This window comes from Oncorhynchus tshawytscha, linkage group LG24 (genome assembly GCF_018296145.1).
Source record: "Oncorhynchus tshawytscha isolate Ot180627B linkage group LG24, Otsh_v2.0, whole genome shotgun sequence".
Taxonomy (NCBI): Eukaryota; Metazoa; Chordata; class Actinopteri; order Salmoniformes; family Salmonidae; genus Oncorhynchus; species Oncorhynchus tshawytscha.
The window spans coordinates 10,095,725-10,119,747 of NC_056452.1; the positions used below are offsets into that span (position 1 = coordinate 10,095,725).

The following is a 24,023-nucleotide window of genomic DNA, read 5'->3' on the forward strand; positions in this document are numbered from 1 at the left end:
ACTATACTTCACTGATTAGTTGTAATTCGTGTGAAGAAAAGGTGGAGAGAAGACGCTTGTGGCGCCATCACAATAGGTGCCCTCCTCTCTCAACCTGTCTTATCACAAGCTCCCAGACACCGCAGCCTTTTAAAGTCTTGAAACTAAAGCACTTAAATCTAATTCTGCGGAACAGCAAATCGTTTTGGAATATCACCCAGATAGAGCAGGACTGAAGTATTTGACGGAGGCAAAACTCTTCCTATGGCAAATGACACAGAGAATGACCCATGCCACAGCAATCTGCACATTGACAAGGGGAACCCGCGCATCAGCGCGATCATGTTCTCCGCCGGAGTGATAGGGAACTTGGCCGCTTTGATCCTTTTGGAGATCCGCCGCAGGAAGTACCAGAGCCGGCAGCGACTGTCGCTCTTTCACGTTCTGGTCACCACGCTGGTCGTCACGGACCTGATGGGCACCTGTCTGGTCAGCCCTTTCGTCCTGGCTGCCTATTCCTTAAACACCACCATTATTGCTATGATTAACACTGAACCTCCTGCAATGTGTGAGTATTTTGGATTCTGTATGACTTTTTTCAGCTTGGCCACTTTATTTCTCCTCTTCGCCATGGCGCTCGAGCGATGCCTCTCAATTGGCTACCCCTACTTCTACGGGCGGCACATCACTAAACGTTGTGGATACATCACCATTCCTTTCATCTATTTAGTTTGCGCGGTGTTTTGCATCATGCCCTTTTTGGGTTTCGGGGACTACGTGCAGTATTGCCCGGGGACGTGGTGCTTCATTGACATGAATCCGTTAATGCCCGAAGACCGTGTTTACCCAGTCCTGTACGCAACTGTTATGCTCATTTTAGTCCTTTCTGTAGCGGCTTGTAACGCCTTTGTCGTTTATCACCTGGTTTTGATGTACCGGAGGCGCAAACTAAACGGGGGATCCGTGACAACTCGGAGTAAGAAGGACCGGAGAGTCCTCTCCATGTCCAAAGAGGTCGAGCATCTCATCGTACTGGTGTTCATGACGGTGATATTCATGATTTGCTCCCTTCCTCTGGTGGTAAGTTTTTTTTAAAACTATTCTAAATGTTGTACTGTTCGCCTCCCAAGTGTCCCTTTGATAGTCTGACACATATTTTGCGCAATCGAGTCAAGCTATATTTCTCACTTGATAGGTAATAACAATGTACTTGTCTGCAGACAGCTCTAATGCTATATTACTTGTTATAACAGTGGTAGGCTACATGTGATGTTTATATGGTAGGCTATGTCTCTCTATGAAATCTTTAACGTACTCAAAATTACTGTTATTTAATCATGATCATTATTATGATAATAGTTAGACAAGCTAATAGCCCGTCTCGCCATGCATTATACCTTGGCATATTGTCTACTGAAAGTAAAAGGCAAAGCCAACATCCAAACAGTTTGACCTCCAGAAATATTAGGATGCCTGTCTAATACAGTCAGCATAAAAATGTGCATGTATAAACAAAGAGTGTTTCTCAGAAAAAGAAAGACAAAAATGAGTAACACATGTTCTTATTCAGTACCGTTAGGCAATAAAGGGGGCCTTGAATTCCAATAAAGACATCCACATATGTCTTATATATCTCAAAGCATTTTGCAACCGAAGATGAAGCATTAAAGGTTAACCACAACTAGCATGTCAAATCGTGCCCATATGTTGGAGCTATATTTCTCCTGCTCCTAAAAATCCGCCTGTCATTGACTGAGGTATTGCCTCAATGCCCTGTTCATGGCATATTCTGAGGATCAATGTACATTAACCTAAGATTTTAGATGGGATTTTGTGAATCCACGTGCAATGGTATGTCAGGGGTGGAGACTTGTCTCAGTCAGCTGTGATTTGTTGTGATTAGCAGATTGAGTCCTGTAAAGACACAGCAATCCCAGTGTCCCATATATCACCATTCATGGAGTTACATGGTCATTAGTCCTAATTGCCTCTGGTTCAATAAAGTGGTGATTGAATCCTCCTGGCTCTTGATATATGTCAGATTAGACTAGCGTTCCCTGGGGATAGTGTGCCAGTTATGCTATGATATAAACACATTATGTACTTCAACACTTACTACATGGAGTTTGTGTTATTATTACTATATTTTATGAAAGACACTCAGAAGCGAAAGGAAGTAGACAACAATAGGAAACAGAGTGGTACCTATTTATAGATCACTGTATGTGTCATGTAGGCAGGAAACCAAATGCCAACCAACCAGTGACATTTCACACAGCAAAATACCCCCACAAAACCAAAACTGGTCATTACAAAAGTAAACTTTGGTCATTTAACTCTGACAGGTATAATCATTTAGAGTGCATTGACATTTATGATGTCTCGTTATAAGGCTATAAGGGGGTCATACATTACGAAAAGTCAATGCATTATAACTGTATCATAATGCATTATCTGTCAGGTCAGCTTTCTCACAATTGGAGCTTCATAAGGGTCGCACAGTGGCGGTCCAGGTCCCCAACAGTGGGACCAATTCAGTTTCCCTCTCAACCACCCCCGCTCCGTATGATGGATGAGATCCATTGATAGATTTAAGGTCACCAATAGGTAGATGGCATGAAACATGTGCTTGTTACAGAAGAATCGTCTCCTGCTAAATTGACAAGGTGTCTGCCCCGATGGAGAAAAGCAACAACGGTCCTACGCACAAACGCATGGATGTCCCATGACGCCGTCTGTAAATCAATCGTGAAAGCGGAACATCGGCCTTGCTTATCGTGCCAAACACAGGACCCCACATACTGTAAGAGTCTGGTTGTTAACCACATAACTTGTATGGGTTATAAATAACATAATTTGTTCGATTTCAAACATTCCATTGTGTTCGAAAACTCTGACTCTTAAAAGGTGATAAATGAGGATCCTATAGTTTTAAGCGTATTTCCCACGTCTTGGTTAATCGTTCTTATCTCTCAGAGGTAGTCTTATAGGCAGTATAGTGCACTAGACTCTATCTAAGGCAATGCAGACACAGTCAGACCCCCCTGTGGGATTCAAGCCTATACTCTAGGTCGGTCTGCTGTTAATGAAACCGCATCCTGCCTCTATGCCCTCAGTCACAGATGATATGATGAATAATTAAACATAGTTTCACAGTTGCGATTGGACACCTACTGAGAATACAGCTATCTGCTTGTCTCATCAACATCCACCCAGAGTGCTCTCTAACTAAACAGCAAGCAACCGCGTGAAACAATCCCCCCAGCGTTTTCTCAAGTTCCAGGGTACGTAGGGTTCAGACAGAGCATAATTAGTGGAGAATTTGAAGGAGCTCTCTGAAGTATTTGTGTTTAGTAGATTAAGCTCTGGGGATAAGGTGCTGTACCCTGACCCCTTGACTCTTGGGAAACAAAATTGCACCTTGGTTGGAGGGAATACCAAAATTACATGTAGGCTATTTCTTCAGTCGTCTTTTGCTCGATTCCTCAAGTCCTATCTCATCACTTCCTTCTCAAAAACGCATTGGAGGAGAAAGTCAGAAAGGAGGAACCATGTCTTCTCCAATACGTTCTGAGGAGCCATAGAGAAAGGACACAAGGAAAGAATAGTAGAGAATCAACATCTGGAGGTACTTATAAAGCCATTACTCTATTTGCCTAATGCTTACTGGAATACGAATGTATTGAGAGCACTAATCAACCCTCTCACACTTAGTAGTGTCAATAATTCATATGGATGAGCTTGGCCCCATTGCACTTTGTGAGTACCTAAGGTCCTGTGCACCGTGCAGACACAGAAGTAAGGCCTGGCTGCGGTGTGTTTTTCACTCTCCTCGAGGTCGTTCTCACTGCTAGTTCCACCCACAGGATATTGGAGTAATTATGGTTGTTTCAGGAAATTGGCCCACTTTTACTGGGGTCAGCACTTGTGTGTCACACTGGGAAAGCCAAATAGTGCACATAGCGTAGCCACATAGAGCAGGGGCTGTGTGTGTTTGTGTGTGTGTGTGTGCCCGGTCGAGGAATGTGTCTCACTAATACTGAGAGTAATAACCTGTGAGATGGTCACATTTTCCAATCATTATTGTGGAATTACTTGATAGGGATATTGATGGCATTTGTACTTTATTTGACTTTATTTCAGAAAATAGCATCTGTTCTAAAGGTATCTAGCGACAGACAGACTGTTGGAAATTTGTTCCAGACCAAATCTTGTTTCGCTCCTGCGAATACATCTTCGGCTCTGTGCCATTTAGCATGTGGAATAGATATTTAGATAGTGTCATTGTTGCTCTGGCCTCAGCCTACCCTCTCTCTTGTTTGATTAGCTTATCAATAAACTCTGTATGTTTTAAAGTTGCACTATGCAGAAATTGCTCCACCATTGCCTGGTTGCTAAAACTCTAATAGTTTGCCTAATTTCAGTTTATGTGGCAAAATAAGCAAGTATAGTGTTGAGAATCTTTGTACCATCTAGTGTATTTTCCATAACCAAAAATATTATTTTTTCAGCTGTGTCAGAGTCTAGGTGATGTGGGTAAGGCGGAGTCAGGCGCAGGACACAGCGATGAGTAATAATAGTAACTTTACTCAAAAATAATCTTCCAACAAGGAGAACGAAAATCCAGAATCACATAAACGAGACAACTGACAACAATAAACACGGACAAAACCATGATGGCTCCAGAGGGTTAAATAGGGAAATAATTCAAACGTAATGGGAACCAGGAGTGTACAATCAAGACAAAACAAATGGAAAAATAAATGTTGATCGGTGGAGGCTAGAAAGCCGGTGACGTCACCCGCCGAATGCCGCCCGATCAAGGAGAGGCACCAACTTTGGCGGAAGTCGTGACAAGCTGTTTGAAGCTGGTGTACAAAACCGACAGTAAAAGACACAAAAACAAAATTTAGAAATAGAAAAAGTGCACATAAAACATATCTACCGCTTGTTATACTTTACATTTTTAGTCGTTATTATTATTTTGTAGATTGTGGCTTCCATCAATGTAATTGTTTGCATCATTTCCAATCCCCCATATATTTATTTTGTATATTTCCTTTATTATTTTCCCCTAACCCTACCACACCTCTGCTATTTGGAGTAAAATAATGGACAACAACACTTAGGCTTCTACTTCCAGCTTATATATACATTTTCCAGACACAGAATATTTTACAATAGTTACCTTTTTGTTTGTTTTTAGTCCCATCCTTCAGCTATCCTCAAATCAAATAAAAATCAAATTAAATGTATTTATTTAGCCCTTCGTACATCAGCTGATATCTCAAAGTGCTGTACAGAAACCCAGCCTAAAACCCCAAACAGCACGCAATGCAGGTGTAGAAGCACCCCTTTCATATATCTCTGAACACCATCCAGTTTTGATTTATATTTGCCATATATTTGTCAACTGTGCTGTGATGCTTCACAAAAGTATTGAACCTTTCTATTCTCATAGATTCTACATATTGTAAATTAAAGAATAATTTTGCTAAGAATATTATCATCGTATTGATTGATTGACTATGACTTTTTAAATCAGCCAGCAGTGCTATTTAGCTCCAGGTAAATGTTGCAATTCTTCAGCCATTCCTGAACCTACGACCAAAAACAAGCTACATATGGACAGTACCAAAACAAATGATCTAATGATTCTGTCACTTCGCAGCAAAATCTGCAGAGCTGGGATGGTTGTATCCCCCATATATATAATATTCTATTGGTTGCAAGAATTTTGTATAATAATTTAAATTGAAAAACTCTTCAGTTTTGAATCCAGCATTGTTTTGTGTATCGGTTGATAAACCGTGTGCCATGGAATTAGTACATCAAATCTCTGTGGTGTAGCTGTTCATTTTTTTGTCCATAAATTAAACTGGTATACTTTTTTTTTTTAATTATCACAATTTTCTTTCACTAATTTTGGTCTTAAAGCAAGGGCAACAGACAAGTTCCTTATTTTCTCCCCCCTTCCACTTGGCTCTTCCATTTTTGCGGCAATGCTGCAATTAGTTGGTTGTAATTTTGAGTAGAGCAGACATTTCCATACATTTTTGTGAGCTGCATGTGTGACTACTCCACCAGTCCTTTTTATGATAACATTTACAAAGATTATATATATATTTTTAAATTATGACATTGTTTTTTTAAATCAATTAGTATATTTGAGTTTAACCATAACATTTCTTGTAATATTTGTTCTGTCTTTTCTGGTGGATTAAACTGAAATTGCAACCAACTTTTTATGGCATGTTTTAACCTCTTGAGCTTATGGCTCAATACTGCCCCCGTTGGAGGAAGTGCGTGCCCATAGTAAACTGAAAATATTTTTTTCCAAAATTGCTAATATATGCATATAATAATAATTATTGAATAGAAAACACTCTAAAGTTTCTAAAACCGTTTAAATTATGTCTGTATGTAAAGCAGAACTCTCAGGGCAGCCTTTCTCCCAAACTCTCTCTTGTCAAGAGAAAAGTTGGGTCAACTTTGACGTCATCGCCCCCACCCTTCCCAGGCAGCTACCGATCTGGGAACAGTATGTATTTGTTCAGCGCGATGTCTGCTTTCAATTGGCACGTTCATTGTTTGAATTGCGCGCTCCCTCATCCTTTGGCGGGCGAAAATGCCCGGTTCACTCTCATTTCTTTTGGGGAACGTTCTTTTCCAATAGACACCAGTTGAAGCCGGTTTTTGTTCGTGATGATCATTGTTTTACATGATAAAAACATCATTTTGCTCGATTCTGCACTTAGTTTGACCAGTTTAGTCAACATATAATATGTAATTTTGAAGTTTGATTGCGCAAGAGTGCGGGACCAGAAGGAGCAGAAGTTATTTTGGGTGCATTTCAGCTGAAGCTGTTAGCATATGCTAATACAAAGACGCACAACTTGAAACCAAACGATGTATTGGGTAAGTATGACTCCTTCTACGTCTTCTGATCGAAGAACATCAAAGGTAAGGGAATATTTATGTGGTTATTTTGGGTTTCTGTGGACTCCAAACGTAGAGGAGACACTGCTAATATCTGAGCGCCGACTCATTAGACTAGTGAACGAATTCTGTAACGTTAAAAATAAATGTAACACAGCGGTTGTATTAAGAAGAAGTGTATCTTTGTAACTATATGTAGAACATGTATATTTAGTCATGTTTATTGCTTGTTATCTGACGTTATCTGTCCGAGCTATCATAATTTCTCCGGACATTTTGAGTAGCATTTTTGAAATGTCGTCATTGTAAACAGAGATTTATGGATATTAATGGCATATTATTGAAAAAAAAAAATGTACTGTGTAACATGTAATATTACTGTCATCTGATGAAGATTTTCAAAAGGTTAGTGAATTATTTATTTTTTAATCCTACTTTTAAATTTTATATTTTCTGGGACAAAATGGCCGCCGCTTGCATTTTGTTTCGGTGGTGGTCTAATATAAATGTGTGCTATGTTTTCGCCGTAAAACATTTTAGAAATCTGACTTGCTGGGTAGATGAACAAGGTGTTTATCTTTCATTTGAGCTATTGGACTTGTGTAGGTGTGGAGGTTAAATATGTCTAAGAATATTTTTTCACATTTTGCGTTATGCTAATGAGCTTGAGCTGTAGTCACGATCCCGGATCCGGGATGGGTAGCATCAAGAGGTTAATAGCGATATTTTGGATTTTAATTTTCAAATAACCGAAAGTGAGAGATTGTAATCTGATTAAAGGGAAAAGGGCCCTTCTTGAATATGGGGTGAGACATTTTTACTCATCTGCTAGATAACCAGTTTGGGTTTAAGTATAACTTTTGTATGACTGAAGACTTTTGTGAGAGGTCTACTGCTTTAATATTTAATAATTTCTGCCCTCTGAATTCATATTTGTTATATAAATAGGCCCGTTTAATTTTTCTTTTTTAGTCTGGTCAGTAAATAAATATCAATTTGGTCCCTTTCTGATTTGCTTCTAACAGTACCAAAAATTAGAAGAGGTCATGGTAGAAAAAGTTTTAGTTACTTAGCACCTTGGTCCTGGAATTATCTCCTGAACATTTTAAAATGTTCAGATCTAGTTTCGTTGGTGGAGTTTAAACACTTGATCTATGTATATATCATAGAGTGTAATTGTTTTGAGGCCAGCTGTTTTTAGTCAAGATGTTTGTGTTTTTAATGTAAAATATTTGTGGTACTGTATGTGTGTTTATAGTTTTGTTTAATGTTGTATTAGTGTATGTAAGTTGTTTCGTCTGAAACGCTGTTCCCTCTGCTGCTATTGGACCAGGTCTCTCTTGGAAAAGAGATATTATCTCAATGAGAAAAAAACGGTATAAATAAAGGTAAAATAAAAAAAATAGAAAATAAATGTACAGTCATGGCCAAAAGTTTTGAGAATGACACAAATATTAATTTTCACAAAGTCTGCTGCCTCAGTTTGTATGATGGCAATTTGCATATACTCCAGAATGTTATGAAGAGTGATCAGATGAATTGCAATTAATTGCAAAGTCCCTCTTTGCCATGCAAATTAACTGAATCCCCCCTAAATATTTCCACTGCATTTCAGCCCTGCCACAAAAGGACCAGCTGACATCATGTCAGTGATTCTCTCGTTAACACAGGTGTGAGTGTTGACGAGGACAAGGCTGGAGATCACTCTGTCATGCTGATTGAGTTTGAATAACAGACTGGAAGCTTCAAAAGGAGGGTGGTGCTTGGAATCATTGTTATTTCTCTGTCAACCATGGTTACCTGCAAGGAAACACATGCCATCATCATTGCTTTGCACAAAAAGGGCTTCACAGACAAGGATATTGCTGTCAGTACGATTGCACCCAAATCAACCATTTATCGGATCATCAAGAATTTAAAGGAGAGCGGTTCAATTGTTGTGAAGAAGGCTTCAGGGCGCCCAAGAAAGTCCAGCAAGCGCCAGGACCGTCTCCTAATGTTGATTCAGCTGTGGGATTGGGGCACCACCAGTACAGAGCTTGTTCAGGAATGGCAGCAGGCAGGTGTGAGTGCATCTGCACGCACAGTGAGGCAAAGACTTTTGGAGTATGGCCTGGTGTCAAGAAGGGCAGCAAAGAAGCCACTTCTCTCCAGGAGAAACATCAGGAACAGACTGATATTCTGCAAAAGGTACAGGGTTTGGACTGCTGAGGACTGGGGTAAAGTCATTTTCTCTGATGAATCCCCTTTCTGATTGTTTGGGGCGTCCGGAAAAAAGCTTGTCCGAAGAAGACAAGGTGAGCGCTACCATCAGTCCTGTAAAGCAAAAAGCCTCCTGAGACCATTCATGTGTGGGGTTGCTTCTCGGCCAATGAAGTGGGCTCACTCACAATGTTGCCTAAGAACACAGCCATGAATAAAAAATGATACCAACACATTCTCCAAGAGCAACTTCTCCCAACCATCCAGAAACAGTTTGGTGATGAACAGTATGATGGAGCACCTTGCCATAAGTCAAAAGTAATAACTAAGTGGCTTGGGGAACAAAACATTGATATTTTGGGTCCATGGCCAGGAAACTCCCCAGACCTTAATCCCATTGAGAATTTGTGGTCAATCCTCAAGAGGCGGGTGGACAAACAAAACCCCACAAATTCTGACAAACTCCAAGCATTGATTATGCAAGAATGGGCTGCCATCAGTCCGGATGTGGCCCAGAAGTTAATTGACAGCATGCCAGGGTGGATTGCAGAGGTCTTGAAAAAGAAGGTTCAACACTGCAAATATTGTCTCTTTGCATCAACTTCATGTAATTGTCAATAAAAGCCTTTGACACTTATGAAATGCTTGTAATTATACTTCAGTATTCCATAGTAACATCTGACAAAAATATCTAAAGACCCTGAAGCAGCAAACTTTGTGAAAATGTATATTTGTGTCATTCTCAAAACTTTTGGCCACAACTGTAGATATGGTTAAAGTGACTATGCATATATGATGAACAGAGAGTAGCAGTAGCATAAAAGAGGGTGGTGGGTGGCGGGGAACAATTCAGATGGCCCGGTTACCCAATGAGCGGGAGCACTGGTTGGTCCGGGCAATTGAGGTAGTATGTACATGAATGTATAGTGACAATGCATATATGATCAACTGAGAGTAGCAGCAGCGTAAAAGAAGGGTTGGGGGGACACACAGTGCAAATAGTCTGGGTAGCCATTTGATTACCTGCTCAGGAGTCTGATGGCTTGGGGGTAAAAGCTGTCGACCCATCAATTTAGACAAGTGTGTCTGGGTAAGTGTCATCTAATATTTATAAAATATTTTTTATCTGGACACTTCCTGTTTACATGGAATTTTTCCTTATTGTAGGCTACTACTTTTACCACATTTGGTCTTAATCTTTACTACACCACTCACTGTTTAGCACCTCATGCGAATCCTTAAAAAGATGGGTGGGGCTGGCTTAAGAGGGCGTGAACAATGCTGAATTGGGTGTAGACAAAGGAGAGTTCTCCAGTAGGTACCAAACAAGACTATTCTCTCAAAAGTTGGTATTTACAAGTCTGTCAACTTTCAAAGCAGAATTACTTTCCCATTGTTCCTCAAATGCAGTGTATGATGTACCATTTTGTAGCTCTGAGTCTCTACTTTTATCCAATGTAAAAAAAAAAAACTCAATTTCAAATTTTCCTACATAAGACCGAGCCGGTCCCTCACATTTATGGTTCTGCATCCAGATATCTAACTGTTTACTTTCCCCATGTTAGGGATGCACACAACCACAGCAGCAGATCAAAGAAATGTTATTGGTCACATACACATGTTTAGCAGATGTTATTGCGTGTTTAGCAGAATGCTTGTCTTTGTAGCTCCAACAGCACAGTAATATATAACAATTCACAACAATACACACAAACTTAAAAGTAAAATAATGGAATTAAGGAATATATAAATATTAGGATGAGCAATGTCGGAGTGGCATAGACTAAAATACAGTAGAATAGAATACAGTATGAGATGAGTCAAGCAAAAATATGTAAACATTATTAAAGTGACTAGTGTCCCATTATTAAAGTGGCCAGTGATTTCAAGTTTATGTATATAGGGCAGCAGCTGCTCAGGTGCAGGGTTACGTAACCGGGTGGAAGCCACCTAGTGATGGCTATTCAACAGTCGGATGGCCTTGAAATAGAAGCTGTTTTTCAGTCTCTCTGTCCCAGCTTTGATGTACCTGTTCTGACTTTGCCTTCTGGATGATAGTGGGGTGAACAGGCAGTGGCTCGGGTGGTTGTTGTCCTTGATGATCTTTTTGGCCTTCATGTGACATCGGGTGCAGTAGGTGTACTGGATGGCAGGTAATTTGCCCCCGGTGATGCGTTGTGTAGTCCGCACCACCCCCTGGAGAGCCCTGCGGTTGCGGGCGGTGCAGTTGCCATACCAGGCGGTGATACAGCCTGACAGGATGCTCTCAATTGTGCATCTGTAAAAGTTTGTGAAAGTTTTAGGTGCCAAGCCAAATTTCTTCAGCCTCCTGAGGTTGAAGAGGCGCTGTTGCGCCTCCTTCACCACGCTGTCTGTGTTGGTGGACCAATTCAGTTTGACAGTGATGTGTACGCCAAGGAACTTAAAACTTACTACCCTCTCCACTACTGTCCCGTCGATGTGGATAGGGGGGTACTCCCTCTGCTGTTTCCTGAAGTCCACAATCATCTCCTTTGTTTTGTTGACGTTGAGTGTGAGGTTATTTTCCTGACACCACACTCCGAAGGCCCTCACCTCCTCCCTGTAGGCCGTCTCGTCGTTGTTGGTAATCAAGCCTATCACTGTATTGTCGTCTGCAAACTTGATGATTGAGTTGGAGGCGTGCATGGCCACGCAGTCGTGGGTGAACAGGGAGTACAGGAGAGGGCTCAGAACGCACCATTGTGGGGCCCCAGTGTTGAGGATCAGCGGAGTGGAGATGTTGTTACCTACCCTCACCACCTGGGGGCGGCCCGTCAGGAAGTCCTGTACCCAGTTGCACAGGGCGGGGTCGAAACCCAGGGTCTCGAGCTTGATGACGAGTTTGGAGGGTGCTATGGTGTTAAATGCTGAGCTGTAGTCGATGAACAGCATTCTCACATAGGTATTCCTCTTGTCAAGATGGGTTAGGGCACTGAGCAGTGTGGTTGCGAATGCGTCATCTGTGGACCTATTGGGGCAGTAAGCAAATTGGAGTGGGTCTAGGGTGTCAGGTAGGGTGGAGGTGATATGGTCCTTGACTAGTCTCTCAAAGCACTTCATGATGACGGAAGTGAGTTACCTTAGCTTTCTTGGGAACAGGAACAATGGTGGCCCTCTTGAAGCATGTGGGAACAGCAGACTGGGATAAGGATTGATTGAATATGTCACCACCAGCCAGCTGGTCTGTGCATGCTCTGAGGACGCGGCTGGGGATGCCGCCTGGGCCTGCAGCCTTGCGAGGGTTAACACGTTTAAATGTTTTACTCACGTCGGCTGCAGTGAAGGAGAGTCTGCAGGTTTTGGTATCTGGCCGTGTCAGTGGCACTGTATTGTCCTCAAAGCGAGCAAAGAAATTGTTTAGTCTGTCTGGGAGCAAGATATCCTGGTCCGCGACGGGGCTGGTTTTCTTTTTGTAATCCATGATTGACTGTAGACCCTGCCACATACCTCTTGTGTCTGAGCCGTTGAATTGCGACTCTACTTTGTCTCTATACTGACGCTTAGCTTGTTTGATTGCCATGGAGGGAATAGCTACACTGTTTGTATTCGGTCATGTTTCCGGTCACCTTGCCCTGGTTAAAAGCAGTGGTTCGCACTTTCAGTTTTGCTCGAATGCTGCCATCAATCCACGGTTTCTGGTTGGGGAATGTTTTAATAGTTGCTGTGGGTACGACATCGCCAATGCACTTGCTAATAAACTCGCTCACCGAATCAGCGTATTTGCCAATGTTGTTGTTTGATGCAATGCGGAACATATCCCAATCCACGTGATCGAAGCAATCTTGAAGCGTGGAATCAGATTGGTCGGACCAGCGTTGAGCAGACCTGAGAGTGGGAGAAAGGAGGACGGGGGAGGGCCTTATATACGTCGCGGAAGTTAGAATAACAATGATCCAGGGTTTTACCAGCCCTGGTAGCACAATCTATGTGCTGATAGAATTTAGGGAGTCTTGTTTTCAGATTAGCCTTGTCAAAATCGCCAGCTACAATGAATGCAGCCTCAGGATACGTGGTTTCCAGTTTACATAGAGTCAAATAAAGTTCGTTCAGGCCCATCGATGTGTCTGCTTGGGGGGGAATATATGCGGCTGTGATTATAATCGAAGAGAATTCTCTTGGTAGATAATGCGGTCGACATTTGATTGTGAGGAATTTAAGTCAGGTGAACAGAAGGTCTTGAGTTCCTGTGTGTTGTTATGATCACACCACGTCTCGTTAATCATAAGGCATACCCCCCGCCCCTCTTCTTACCAGAAAGATGCTTGTTTCTGTCTGCGCGATGCATGAAGAAACCAGCTGGCTGTACCGACTCCATAGCGTGTCTCGAGTGAGCCATGTTTCCGTGAAGCAAAGAACGTTAGTCTCTTATGTCTCTCTGGAAAGATACCCGTGCTCGGATTTCATCAACCTTGTTGTCAAGAGACTGGACATTGGCGAGTAGTATGCTTGGGAGTGGTGCACGATGTGACTGCTTCGTCTGCCCCTTTTACGGCGTTGTTGTATTGGTTCGCCAGCTGGGATCCAATCCATTGTCACGGGTGGTGGGCAAAACACAGGATCCGCTTCGGGAAAGTCTTATTCCAAGTCGTAATGATGGTGAGATGACGTTGCTCTTATATCCAGTAGTTCCTCCCGACTGTATGTAATAAAACCTACGATTACCTGGGTACCAATGTAATAAATAACACATTGGTAAAAAAGGCGAGGCACCGGAAGTGTAAAAATATACCTTTGACCATATACCTTTGACTATTGGATGTTCTTATAGGGACTTTAGTATTGCCAGTGTAACCATATAGCTTCTGTCTCTCTCCTTGCCCCTACCTGGGCTCGAACCAGGAACACATTGACAACAACCACCCTCGATGCATCGTTATCCAGAGCAAGGGGAACAACTACTCCAAGTCTCAGAGCGAGTGATGTTTGATATGCTATTAGCACGCACCCCGCTAACTAGCTAGCCATTTCACATCGGTTACACCAGCCTAATCTCGGGAGTTGATAGGCTTGAAGTCATAAACAGCGCAATACTTGAAGCATTGCAAAGAGCTGCTGGCAAACTCATTAAAGTGCTGTTTGAATGAATGCTTACGAGCCTGCTTCTGCTCAATCAGACTGCTCTATCAAATATCAAATCATAGACTTAATTATAACATAATAACACACAGAAATACGAGCCTTAGGTTATTAATATGATCAAATCCGGAAACAATCATTTCGAAAATAAAACGTTTATTCTTTCAGTGAAATACGGAACTGTTCCGTATTTTGTCTAACGTATAGCATCCCTAAGTCTAAATATTGCTGTTACATTGTACAACCTTCAATGTTATGTCATAATTATGTTCAATTCTGGTAAATTAATTATGGCCTTTGTTAGGAATAAATGGACTTCACACAGTTCGCAATGAGTCAGGCGGCCCAAACTGCAGCATATACCATGACTGCTTGTGGAACGGTTGTTAAGACACTAACAGCTGACAGACAGGCAATTCATGTCACTGTTATGAAATCTTAGGAGGCCTTTCTACTGACTCTGAAAAACACCAAAAGAAAGATGCCCAAGGTCCCTGCTCCTCTGCGTGAACATGCCTTAGGCATGCTGCAAGGAGGCATGAGTACTGCAGATGTGGACAGGGAAATAAATTGCAATGTCTATGCTGTGAGATGCCTAAGACAGCACTGCTGGGAGACAGGACGGGCAGCTGATCGTCCTCACAATGGCAGACCAAGTGTAACAACACCTGCACAGGATGGGTACATCCGAACATCACACCTGCGGGACAGGTACAGGATGGCAACTGCCCAAGTTACACCAGGAACGCACAATCCCTCCATCAGTGTTCAGACTGTCCACAATAGGCTGAGAGAGGCTGGACTGAGGGCTTGTAGGCCTGTTGTAAGGCAGGTCCTCACCAGACATCACCGGCAACAACGTGGCCTATGGGCACAAACCCACCGTCGCTGGACCAGACAGGACTGGCAAAAAGTGCTCTTCACTGACGAGTTACGGTTTTGTCTCACCATGGGGTGATAGTCGGATTCACATTTATCGTCAAAGGAATAAGCATTACACCCGAGGCCTGTACTCTGGAGCGGGATCGATTTGGTGGTGGAGGGTCCGTCATCTGACGCTGTGTGTCACAGCATCATCGGACTGAGTTTGTTGTCATTGCAGGCAATCTCAACGCTGTGCGTTACAGGGAAAACATCCTCCTCCCTCATGTGGTACCCTTCCTTCAGGCTCATCCTGACATGACCCTCCAGCATGACAATGCCACCAGCCATACTGCTCGTTCTATGCGTGATTTCCTGCAAGACAGGAATGTCAGTGTTCTGCCATGGCCAGTGAACAGCCCGGATCTCAATCCCATTGAGCACGTCTGGGACCTGTTGGATCGGGTGGTGAGAGCTAGGGCCATTCCCCCCAGAAATGTCCGAGAACTTGCAGGTGCCTTGTTGGAAGAGTGACATCTCACAGCAAGAACTGGAAAATCCGGTGCAGTCCATGAGAAGGAGATGCACTGCAATTTTGGATCACTACTTTATTTTGAGAATGTGAAATGTCAGAATAATAGTGGAGAGAATTATTTATTTCAGCTTTTATTTCTTTCATCACATTCTCAATGGGTCAGACCTTGTGGGACCTTGTGAAGATGCTGGAGGACACAGGTACAAAAGTATCTTTATCCACAGTAAAACGAGTCCTATATGACATAACCTGAGCGGCAGCAAGGAAGAAGCCACTACATAAAAATGCCAGACAATGTTTTGCAACTGCTCATGGGGACAAAGATCGTACTTTTTGGAGAAATGTCCTCTGGTCTGATGAAACAAAAATAGAACTGTTTTGCCATAATGACCATCGTTATGTTTGGAGGAAAAAGGGAGATTCTTGTAAGCCGAAGAACACCATCACAACCGTGAAGCACGGCGGTGGCAGCATCATGTTGTGGGGGTGCTTTGCTGCAGGAGGGACTGGTGCACTTCACAAATTAGATGGCAATATGAGGAAGGAAAATTATGTGGTTATATTGAAGCAACATCTCAAGAAGACATCAGTCAGGAAGTTAAAGCTTGGGTCACAAATGGTTCTTCCAAATAGTTAGTGACCCCAAACATGCTTCCAAAGGTGTGGCAAAATGGCTTAAGGACAACAAAGTCAAGGTATTGGAGTGGCCATCGCAAAGCATTGACCTCAATCCCACAGAACATTTGTGGGCAGAACTGAAAATGCGTGTGCGAGCAAGGAGGCCTACAAACCTGACTCAGTTACACCAGCTCTGTAAGGAGGAATGTCCAATACTCACCCAACTTATTGTGGGAAGCTTGTGGAAGACTACCCGAAACGTTTGACCCAAGTTAAACAATTTATAGGCAATGCTACCAAATACTAATTGAGTGTATGTAAACTTCTGAACCACTGGAAATGTGATGAAAGAAATAAAAGCTGAAATAAATCATTCTCTCTACTATTATTCTGACATTTCACGTTCTTAAAATAAAGTGATGATCCTAACTGACCTAAAACAGGGATATTTTTCAAGGATTAAATATCAGAAGTTTTGAAAAACTGAGTTTAAATGTATTTGGCTAAGGTGTATGTAAACTTCCAACTTCAACTGTCTATCTCACTAGGTCATGATATTTAAGCCTCCATATATCCACGATATTCGTGATTTCCTTTCCTTTCCTTTACGGTCTATTGATGTATTTAAAACCGTATTATAATCTCCCACCATAATAATAGAGTCTTGTGTTGCTTTTAGGCTTGATAAATTATTATATACTGAACAAAAATGTAAACGCAACATGTAAAGTTTTGGTCCCATGTTTCATGAGCTGAAATAAAAGATTCCAGAAATTTTCCATATGCACTAAAAGCGTATTTCTCAAACATTTTGTGCAGAAATGTGTTTAAATCCCTGTTAGTGAGCGTTTCTTCTTTGCCAAGATAATCCATCCACCTGACAGGTGTGGCAAATAAAGAAGCTGATTATCATAAACAGAATTATCATTACACAGGTGTACCTTGCATTGGGGACAATAAAAGGCCACTCTAAAATGTGTAGGTTTGTCACACAACACAACACAATGCCACAGATGTCCCAAGTTTTGAGGGAGGGTGCAATTGGTATGCTGACTGTAGGAATGTCCGCCAGAGCTGCTGCCAGAGAATTTAATGTGCATTTCTCTAACGTAAGCCGCCTGTTTTAGAGAATTGGTAGTTTGTCCAACCAGCCTTACAACCGCAGACCACATGTAACCATGCCAGACCAGGACCTCCACATCTAGCTTCTTCACCTACGGGTTCATCTGAGACCAGCCACCCAGACAGCTGATGAATCTTAGGAGTATTTCTGTCTGTAATAAAGCCCTTTTGTGGGGAAAAATAAATTCTGATTGGCTGGGCCTTGCTCCCCAGTGGGTGGACCTGGCTTCCAAATGGATGGGCCTGTGCCCTCCCAGGCCCTCCCAGGCCCACCTATGACTGCACCCCTGCCCAATCATATGAAATCCATAGATTAGGGCCTAATGATTTTACTTAAATTCACTGGTTTCCTTATATGAACTGTAACTTAGTAAAATCACAGAAATGTTTGCATGTTGCATTTATATTGTTATTCAGTATTTACAGTATGTTTTCAAAGAAGCATGGGTCATCATTATTCTTATACTCTGCTTTCAAGTAGAATGACGAATCTATAACTTACATTACTATATGAATTTGGTCGAGTCGCCCAAAAAGTTACATATTGGCATTTTAATCAGGGCACAGTTACAGTAAACATCCATATTATTATATTATTTGAATGTTCTCCATAGGTAGGATTGCATATTTCCATCTTCTTTGGTCCAATTAATATATAAAAATGTGAGGCTATTTTAGGAAAATAAACAATTTCTCAAGTTTAAGGCCATCTTAAATCATCTAAATATAGTACTCTTGAGTATAGGGTTACATACCGCCTGTGCGTGGTCGTGTTGGTACGTTTTCTCACTCACAGTCAATCATTGTTGTGACCCTTGCAACGCCATGGGCCCAGTAGTGTGTTGTAGTGGATCACTTTTTATGAGCAAGTGAAGGGTGGTGTTCGAGGGGACACAACCAAGGTTCCCATGCTGCTATCCTCTGAGGTCCTGCCAAAATGTGTTTATATATTTATTTATTTATTACTTTACAGCCTTCCTTTTTTGTTTATTTTAGAGCGTTACTCCATAATTAGCTTCCTCTTCTGAAGCTTTTGTTTCACTAAAGACGATCTGCTTCAATCTGACATTGAAGCTGATCTCCTAAAATGAAGTTGGCCCTTGCCAACTTCACCCATTGCCGATCCTGTGTTGGAGGGTTTCAAAACAAACATAGAGGATACAAAGAATGTGGTTTGGCTGGTTAGGTACCAGCAAGGAGTACATTCTGGTCTGCTTTACTTTTGGGAGAATGAGATAAACAGGATGTTTGCGAGAGCTTAAAAAATATGCTCTTTTAAGCCTTGCCAGTTATTGTTTAGTTTGGTTTTGTTTCTCAAATGATTGCCTCGCCTGGTTCACCAACTACTTCTCTGATAGAGTTCAGTGTGTCAAATCGGAGGGTCTGCTGTCCGGACCTCTGGCAGTCTCTATGGGGGTGCCACAGGGTTCAATTCTTGGACCGACTCTCTTCTCTGTATACATCAATGATGTCGCTCTTGCTGCTGGTGAGTCTCTGATCCACCTCTACGCAGACAACACCATTCTGTATACTGCTGGCCCTTCTTTGGACACTGTGTTAACAACCCTCCAGGCAAGCATCAATGCCATACAACTCTCCTTCCATGGCCTCTAACTGCTCTTAAATACAAGTAAAACTAAATGCATGCTCTTCAACTGATCGCTGCCTGCACCTGCCCGCCTTTCCAACATCACTACTCTGGACGGCTCTGACTTAGAATACGTGGACAACTACAAATACCTAGGTGTCTGGTTAGACTGTAAACTCTCCTTCCAGACCCACATCAAACATCTCCAATCCAAAGTTAAATCTAGAATTGGCTTCCTATTTCGCAACAAAGCATCCTTCACCCATGCTGCCAAACATACACTTGTAAAACTGACCATCCTACCAATCCTCGACTTCAGCGATGTCATTTACAAAATAGCTTCCAATACCCTACTCAACAAATGGTTGCGGTCTATCACAGTGCCATCCGTTTTGTCACCAAAGCCCCATATACTTTCCACCATTGCGACCTGTACACGCTCGTTGGCTGGCCCTCGCTTCATACTCGTCGCCAAACCCACTGGCTCCATGTCATCTACAAGACACTGCTAGGTAAATTCCCCCCTTATCTCAGCTCGCTGGTCACCATAGCATCACCCACGTGTAGCACGCGCTCCAGCAGGTATATCTCTCTGGTCACCCCCAAAAACCAATTCTTTCTTTGGCCGTCTCTCCTTACAGTTCTCTGCTGCCAATGACTGGAACGAACTACAAAAATCTCTGAAACTGGAAACACTTATCTCCCTCACTAGCTTTAAGCACCAGCTGTCAGAGCAGCTCACAGATTACTGCACCTGTACATAGCCCACCTATAATTTAGCCCAAACAACTACCTCTTTCCCTACAGTATTTATTTTATTTATTTATTTGTTTTGCTCCTTTGCACCCCATTATTTTTATTTCTACTTTGCACATTCTTCCACTGCAAATCTACCATTCCAGTGTTTTACTTGCTATATTGTATTTACTTTGCCACCATGGCCTTTTTTTCCTTTACCTCCCTTATCTCACCTCACTTGCTCACATCGTATATAGACTTGTTTCTACTGTATTATTGACTGTATGTTTGTTTTACTCCATGTGTAACTCTGTGTCGTTGTATGTGTCGAACTGCTTTGCTTTATCTTGGCCAGGTCGCAATTGTAAATGAGAACTTGTTCTCAACTTGCCTACCTGGTTAAATAAAGGTGAAATAAAATTTAAAAATTGATGGTGACAGCGGTGACACTTTTTTTTATGTTGGGGGTATTTTCATTTTATTCAGAGAGGGATAGGATGAAATGAGTGGGGAACAACAGAGAGGGGGAATGAAGAATAGTAGTGGGGCTGGGATTTGTACCCACGCTGGGGAGGGGTGGAGGAATACTGTATGTGCTGCAGGTGTTGGCGTTACCCATTAAACAAGCCTGAGGCACGGATACCGCACTTAGACATCCCGCAGTAAGACATTAGGACTTGCTATTCAGTGTCTTTTCTTCCTCTCTTGTCTCTTAGATCCGTGTGTACATAAACTCCGTGGGCCAGCGGAAAGAGAGCCACAAGACGGACCTCATCGCCCTCCTCTTTCTCTCCACCAACTCCATCGTGGACCCCTGGGTGTTCATCTTCCTCAGCCCGTCAGTGCTGCGCTTCTTCTGGGGAGCGTTGTGCAAGGTGCCCCTCCTGCGCTCCAGGTAGTCCTTCTTCAAGTCTTCCCTGGGGAAGGACACGCCCACCCAGCTGGAGCTGTGCCATCCCAGTGCTTCCTCTGAGTTCACCCACCCCCCCATGTCCACGCAGATGGTTTGACCCGCTGATGTATTGGACCTGATTGGGGCCTTGTAATTGCCTCCGAAGGGAGTAGCCACTCAGAATAGAGCTGCTGCCCACATGTCCCGGCCTGCCCAGTGGTCTGGTTCTATGGCGGTGGGAGAGGTGTTGAGCTACTTAGGGGCAACAGCTGGACAAGCGGAGCAGCAACCTACACATTCCTGCAAACGTAGGCTGCAGTGTTCTTGTTTTAGAACAAGCTCTGAGAGGCTCAAATTGGAAGACTCCGGAGGCCAGCAGCAGACGGACAGTTGGACTCGAACTCTAAGGAGAGTGGGGTTACATTACGGGTCATGTTCTTAAAAGCACTACACGTTATACGTTCTTACAGCATGGACTCGCAAACCAGAGGCCACTACAAGGACAGCAACATAGGATTCACAACACTGAAGGGACTAAATCAGATAAGGACTGTATTTTATATGAGTTGATCATGTTCCAGAGGCTTGCGTTGTTGGCGCCATGCCCTTTTAGCATGCCCCGGGACTCCCAGGGACGTTTCTTTGTATTGAGATGTTCCTTCCACTATCATATGACATCCTTGTGGTTTGGGGAATTGCGTATCATGAATCGAACATTCAGAGACTTCATCCATGTGATGCAAGCTGGATTCACACACACACTATCCCTGCTCCCTGCAGCTATGATCTGTTCACCTTTCCTCCCACTGGGTGCTCACCTCGAAAAGCCAAAGGGCAAGAGCTCGAGAATGACATTTATTTTTGACACACTGATTTTTTATCCTTCTTTTGTCACATGGTTGAGTGGCACTATGAACTTGGAACCAGATGTTGGTTATTTGAAGTTGGGTAGCATGCAAAATGTTTGTGGTGATGGAATCGTAAGAAGATAAAGGAGGTGTCCTCTGTATTCTTGAGGTTTCTTTGTGATGAAATGACAGCCTGAGTATTTATTATGATGTGTGTTCAGATCTCATTGATGTATTAATGCACCCGAAGCTGACAAGGAGCTTATGATGTTCAGTGTGCAGTACTAAATCTGTCGTTCCCGTGTGCACGTGTGTGTGTCAGTGTCAAAGAGATGGCACCGAAAATACATGATGTTTACAGGGAATCCTACCATGTACCTATTATACCTATTGTTCATGTATTCGCCTTAATCAGTACTGCGGAAGATCCTGATTGAGACTGACAGACGTGTATTAATGTGCCAGCGCGTGTGTGTGCGCCAGTGGGTGTGTGTATGTTTGTGCATTTGTGTGTATGCGTGTGTTAACACTTCTGTAAATATGCTCCTGACTCATCCATCCGTCAGCCTTTATCCGCCCAACCCTTTCTGGAACCCCACCTCCTGTCATAGGCCCACGTCAGGGATGGCATCCAGATGTGTGTTTTAACAAAGTTAGACTCTTAACCACCCCTTTAAAAAGTTATTACTCTTCCATAATCAAAACAAACTGAGGGATCTGACGAGCTCCACCAATAGAACTTGCACAAGCAAATCAGATGCTCATGTGGCCTTTGGGAGACAACATTAGATTAACAACATGCAGAGCCTTGAATTGGATCACTAGTCACGAATACTAACGAAATAAACAGAATAATGACATCATAATTATATGGAGTTAATTACATTGCAGCTGGCTCCCCGGGAACAGGCATACGATTTTGATTACAAATGTGATTAATTTGGTTTATTCTCTGGATTGATTAATAAAGCCGATTAGTCATGTCATTTGCATGTCCTGGGTCGTGTTCATTAGGCACAGAACAAAATATAAATGGACCGAAACGGAGGAACTAGCTGAACTTTTCCAATAAGAAAAGCTCAATTTCTGTTTTAGCTGGCATAGCTAAGGTCTGTTATGGTAAGGCGGCTTAAGGTCCCCTGCCTCGTGGTGGGAGAATGTTGAATGGATTTATATTCTCAAGCTCCTGCAAAGGGGAATGGGAGACCAGAGGCACAAACCTCCTCTTCATGAGTGCCTTCAGAAAGTACTCACACCCCTTAACTTTTTCTACATTTTGTTGTGTTACAAAGTGAGAATTATTTGTTTTCAATTGTCGTTTTTGGTCAACGATCTACACAAAATACTTTGCACACCTGGATTGTACAATATTTGCCCATTATTATTTTTTAATTCAAGCTGTGTCAAATAGTTCGTTGATCATTGCTAGAAAGCCATTTTCAAGTCTTGCCATAGATTTTCAAGCTGATTTATGTCAAAACTGTAACTAGGCCACTCAGGAACATTCAATGTTGTCTTAGTCTTGTGTTTTAGGTTATTGTCCTGCTGAAAGGTGAATTAGTCTCCCAGTGTCTGTTGAAAAGAAGACTGAATCAGGTTTTCCTCTAGAATTTAGCCTGTGCTTAGCTGTATTCCGTTTATTTGTATCCTAAAAAACTCCCTAGTCCTTTCTCCGTTGACAAGCATACCCATAACATGGTACTCAGTGATGTGTTGGATTTGCCCCAAACATAATGCCTTGTATTCAGGATAAAAAAGTACATTTCTTTGCCACATTTTTTTTATTACCTAAGTGCCTTGTTGCAAACATGACACATGATTTGGAATATTTGTATTCTGTACAGACTTAATTCTTTCCACTGTGTCATTTAGGTTAGTATTGTGCAGTAACTACAATGTTGTTGATCCATCCACATTTTTCTCATATCACAACGATTAAACTCTGTAATTGTTTTTAAAATACTCATCGGCCTCATGGTGAAATCCCTGAGCAGTTTATTTCCTCTCCGGCAACTGAGTTAGGAAGGACGCTTTGTAGGGACTGGGTGTATTGGTACACCATTCAAAGCCTAATTAATAACTTCACCATGCTCAAAGGGATATTCAGCTTTTTTTTATACACATTGACCAACTGGTGCCCTTCTTTGCAAGGCACTAAAAAACCTCCCTGGTCTTTGTGGTTGAATCTGTGCTTGAAATGCAGTACTCGATTCAGGGACCTTACAGATAATTGATTGCGTGGGGTGCAGAGATGGGTTAGACATTCAAAAATCATGTTAAACACTATTGAACACATGTAATTTTAGTGATTTATTATGCCCATTTTTACTCCTGAGCTTAGGCTTGCCATACCAGAGGAGTTGAATACTTATTGACTCAAGACATTACAGCTTTACATTTTTTAAAAATTAATCTACAAAATGTTCTACAAACAATATTTCACTTAACTTTGGGGTATTGTGTGTAGATCAGTGACACAAAATCTCAATTTAATCACAAAAAAAGGGAGTGTGAATACTTTCTGAAGGCACTGTATGTAATCAATGGCTGAAGCCATGGCAACCCACCACTAGCCCTGCAGCAGATACACAATTCAGAAGTGCT

The 24,023-nt window shown here is 42.3% G+C and overlaps 1 protein-coding gene across 2 annotated transcripts; it reads left to right on the top strand.

Moving 5' to 3' along the window:
* Window positions 1–23,181, top strand: LOC112256413 (prostaglandin E2 receptor EP2 subtype). 2 transcript variants are annotated; one of them, XM_024429667.2, is made up of 3 exons: window positions 1–547; window positions 872–1,059; window positions 20,396–23,181. In XM_024429667.2, the coding sequence occupies exons 1-3, from the start codon at window positions 244–246 to the stop codon at window positions 20,576–20,578; spliced, it is 675 nt and encodes a 224-aa protein (XP_024285435.1). In that variant the 5' UTR covers window positions 1–243; the 3' UTR covers window positions 20,579–23,181. The 2 variants fall into 2 exon arrangements, with proteins under 2 accessions (XP_024285435.1, XP_024285434.1); XM_024429666.2 differs by having other exon boundaries at window positions 1–1,059.
* The last annotated feature ends 842 nt before the right edge of the window (window positions 23,182–24,023 follow it).

What these genes read in the sequence shown, in the direction of transcription:
- LOC112256413 (XM_024429666.2), top strand. Translation starts at nt 244, where the DNA reads ATGGCAAATGACACAGAGAATGACCCATGCCACAGCAATCTGCACATT. An exon ending in TTTGCTCCCTTCCTCTGGTG is followed by an intron (nt 1,060 to 20,395) that starts GTAAGTTTTTTT and finishes CTTGTCTCTTAG; the next exon opens with ATCCGTGTGTACATAAACTC.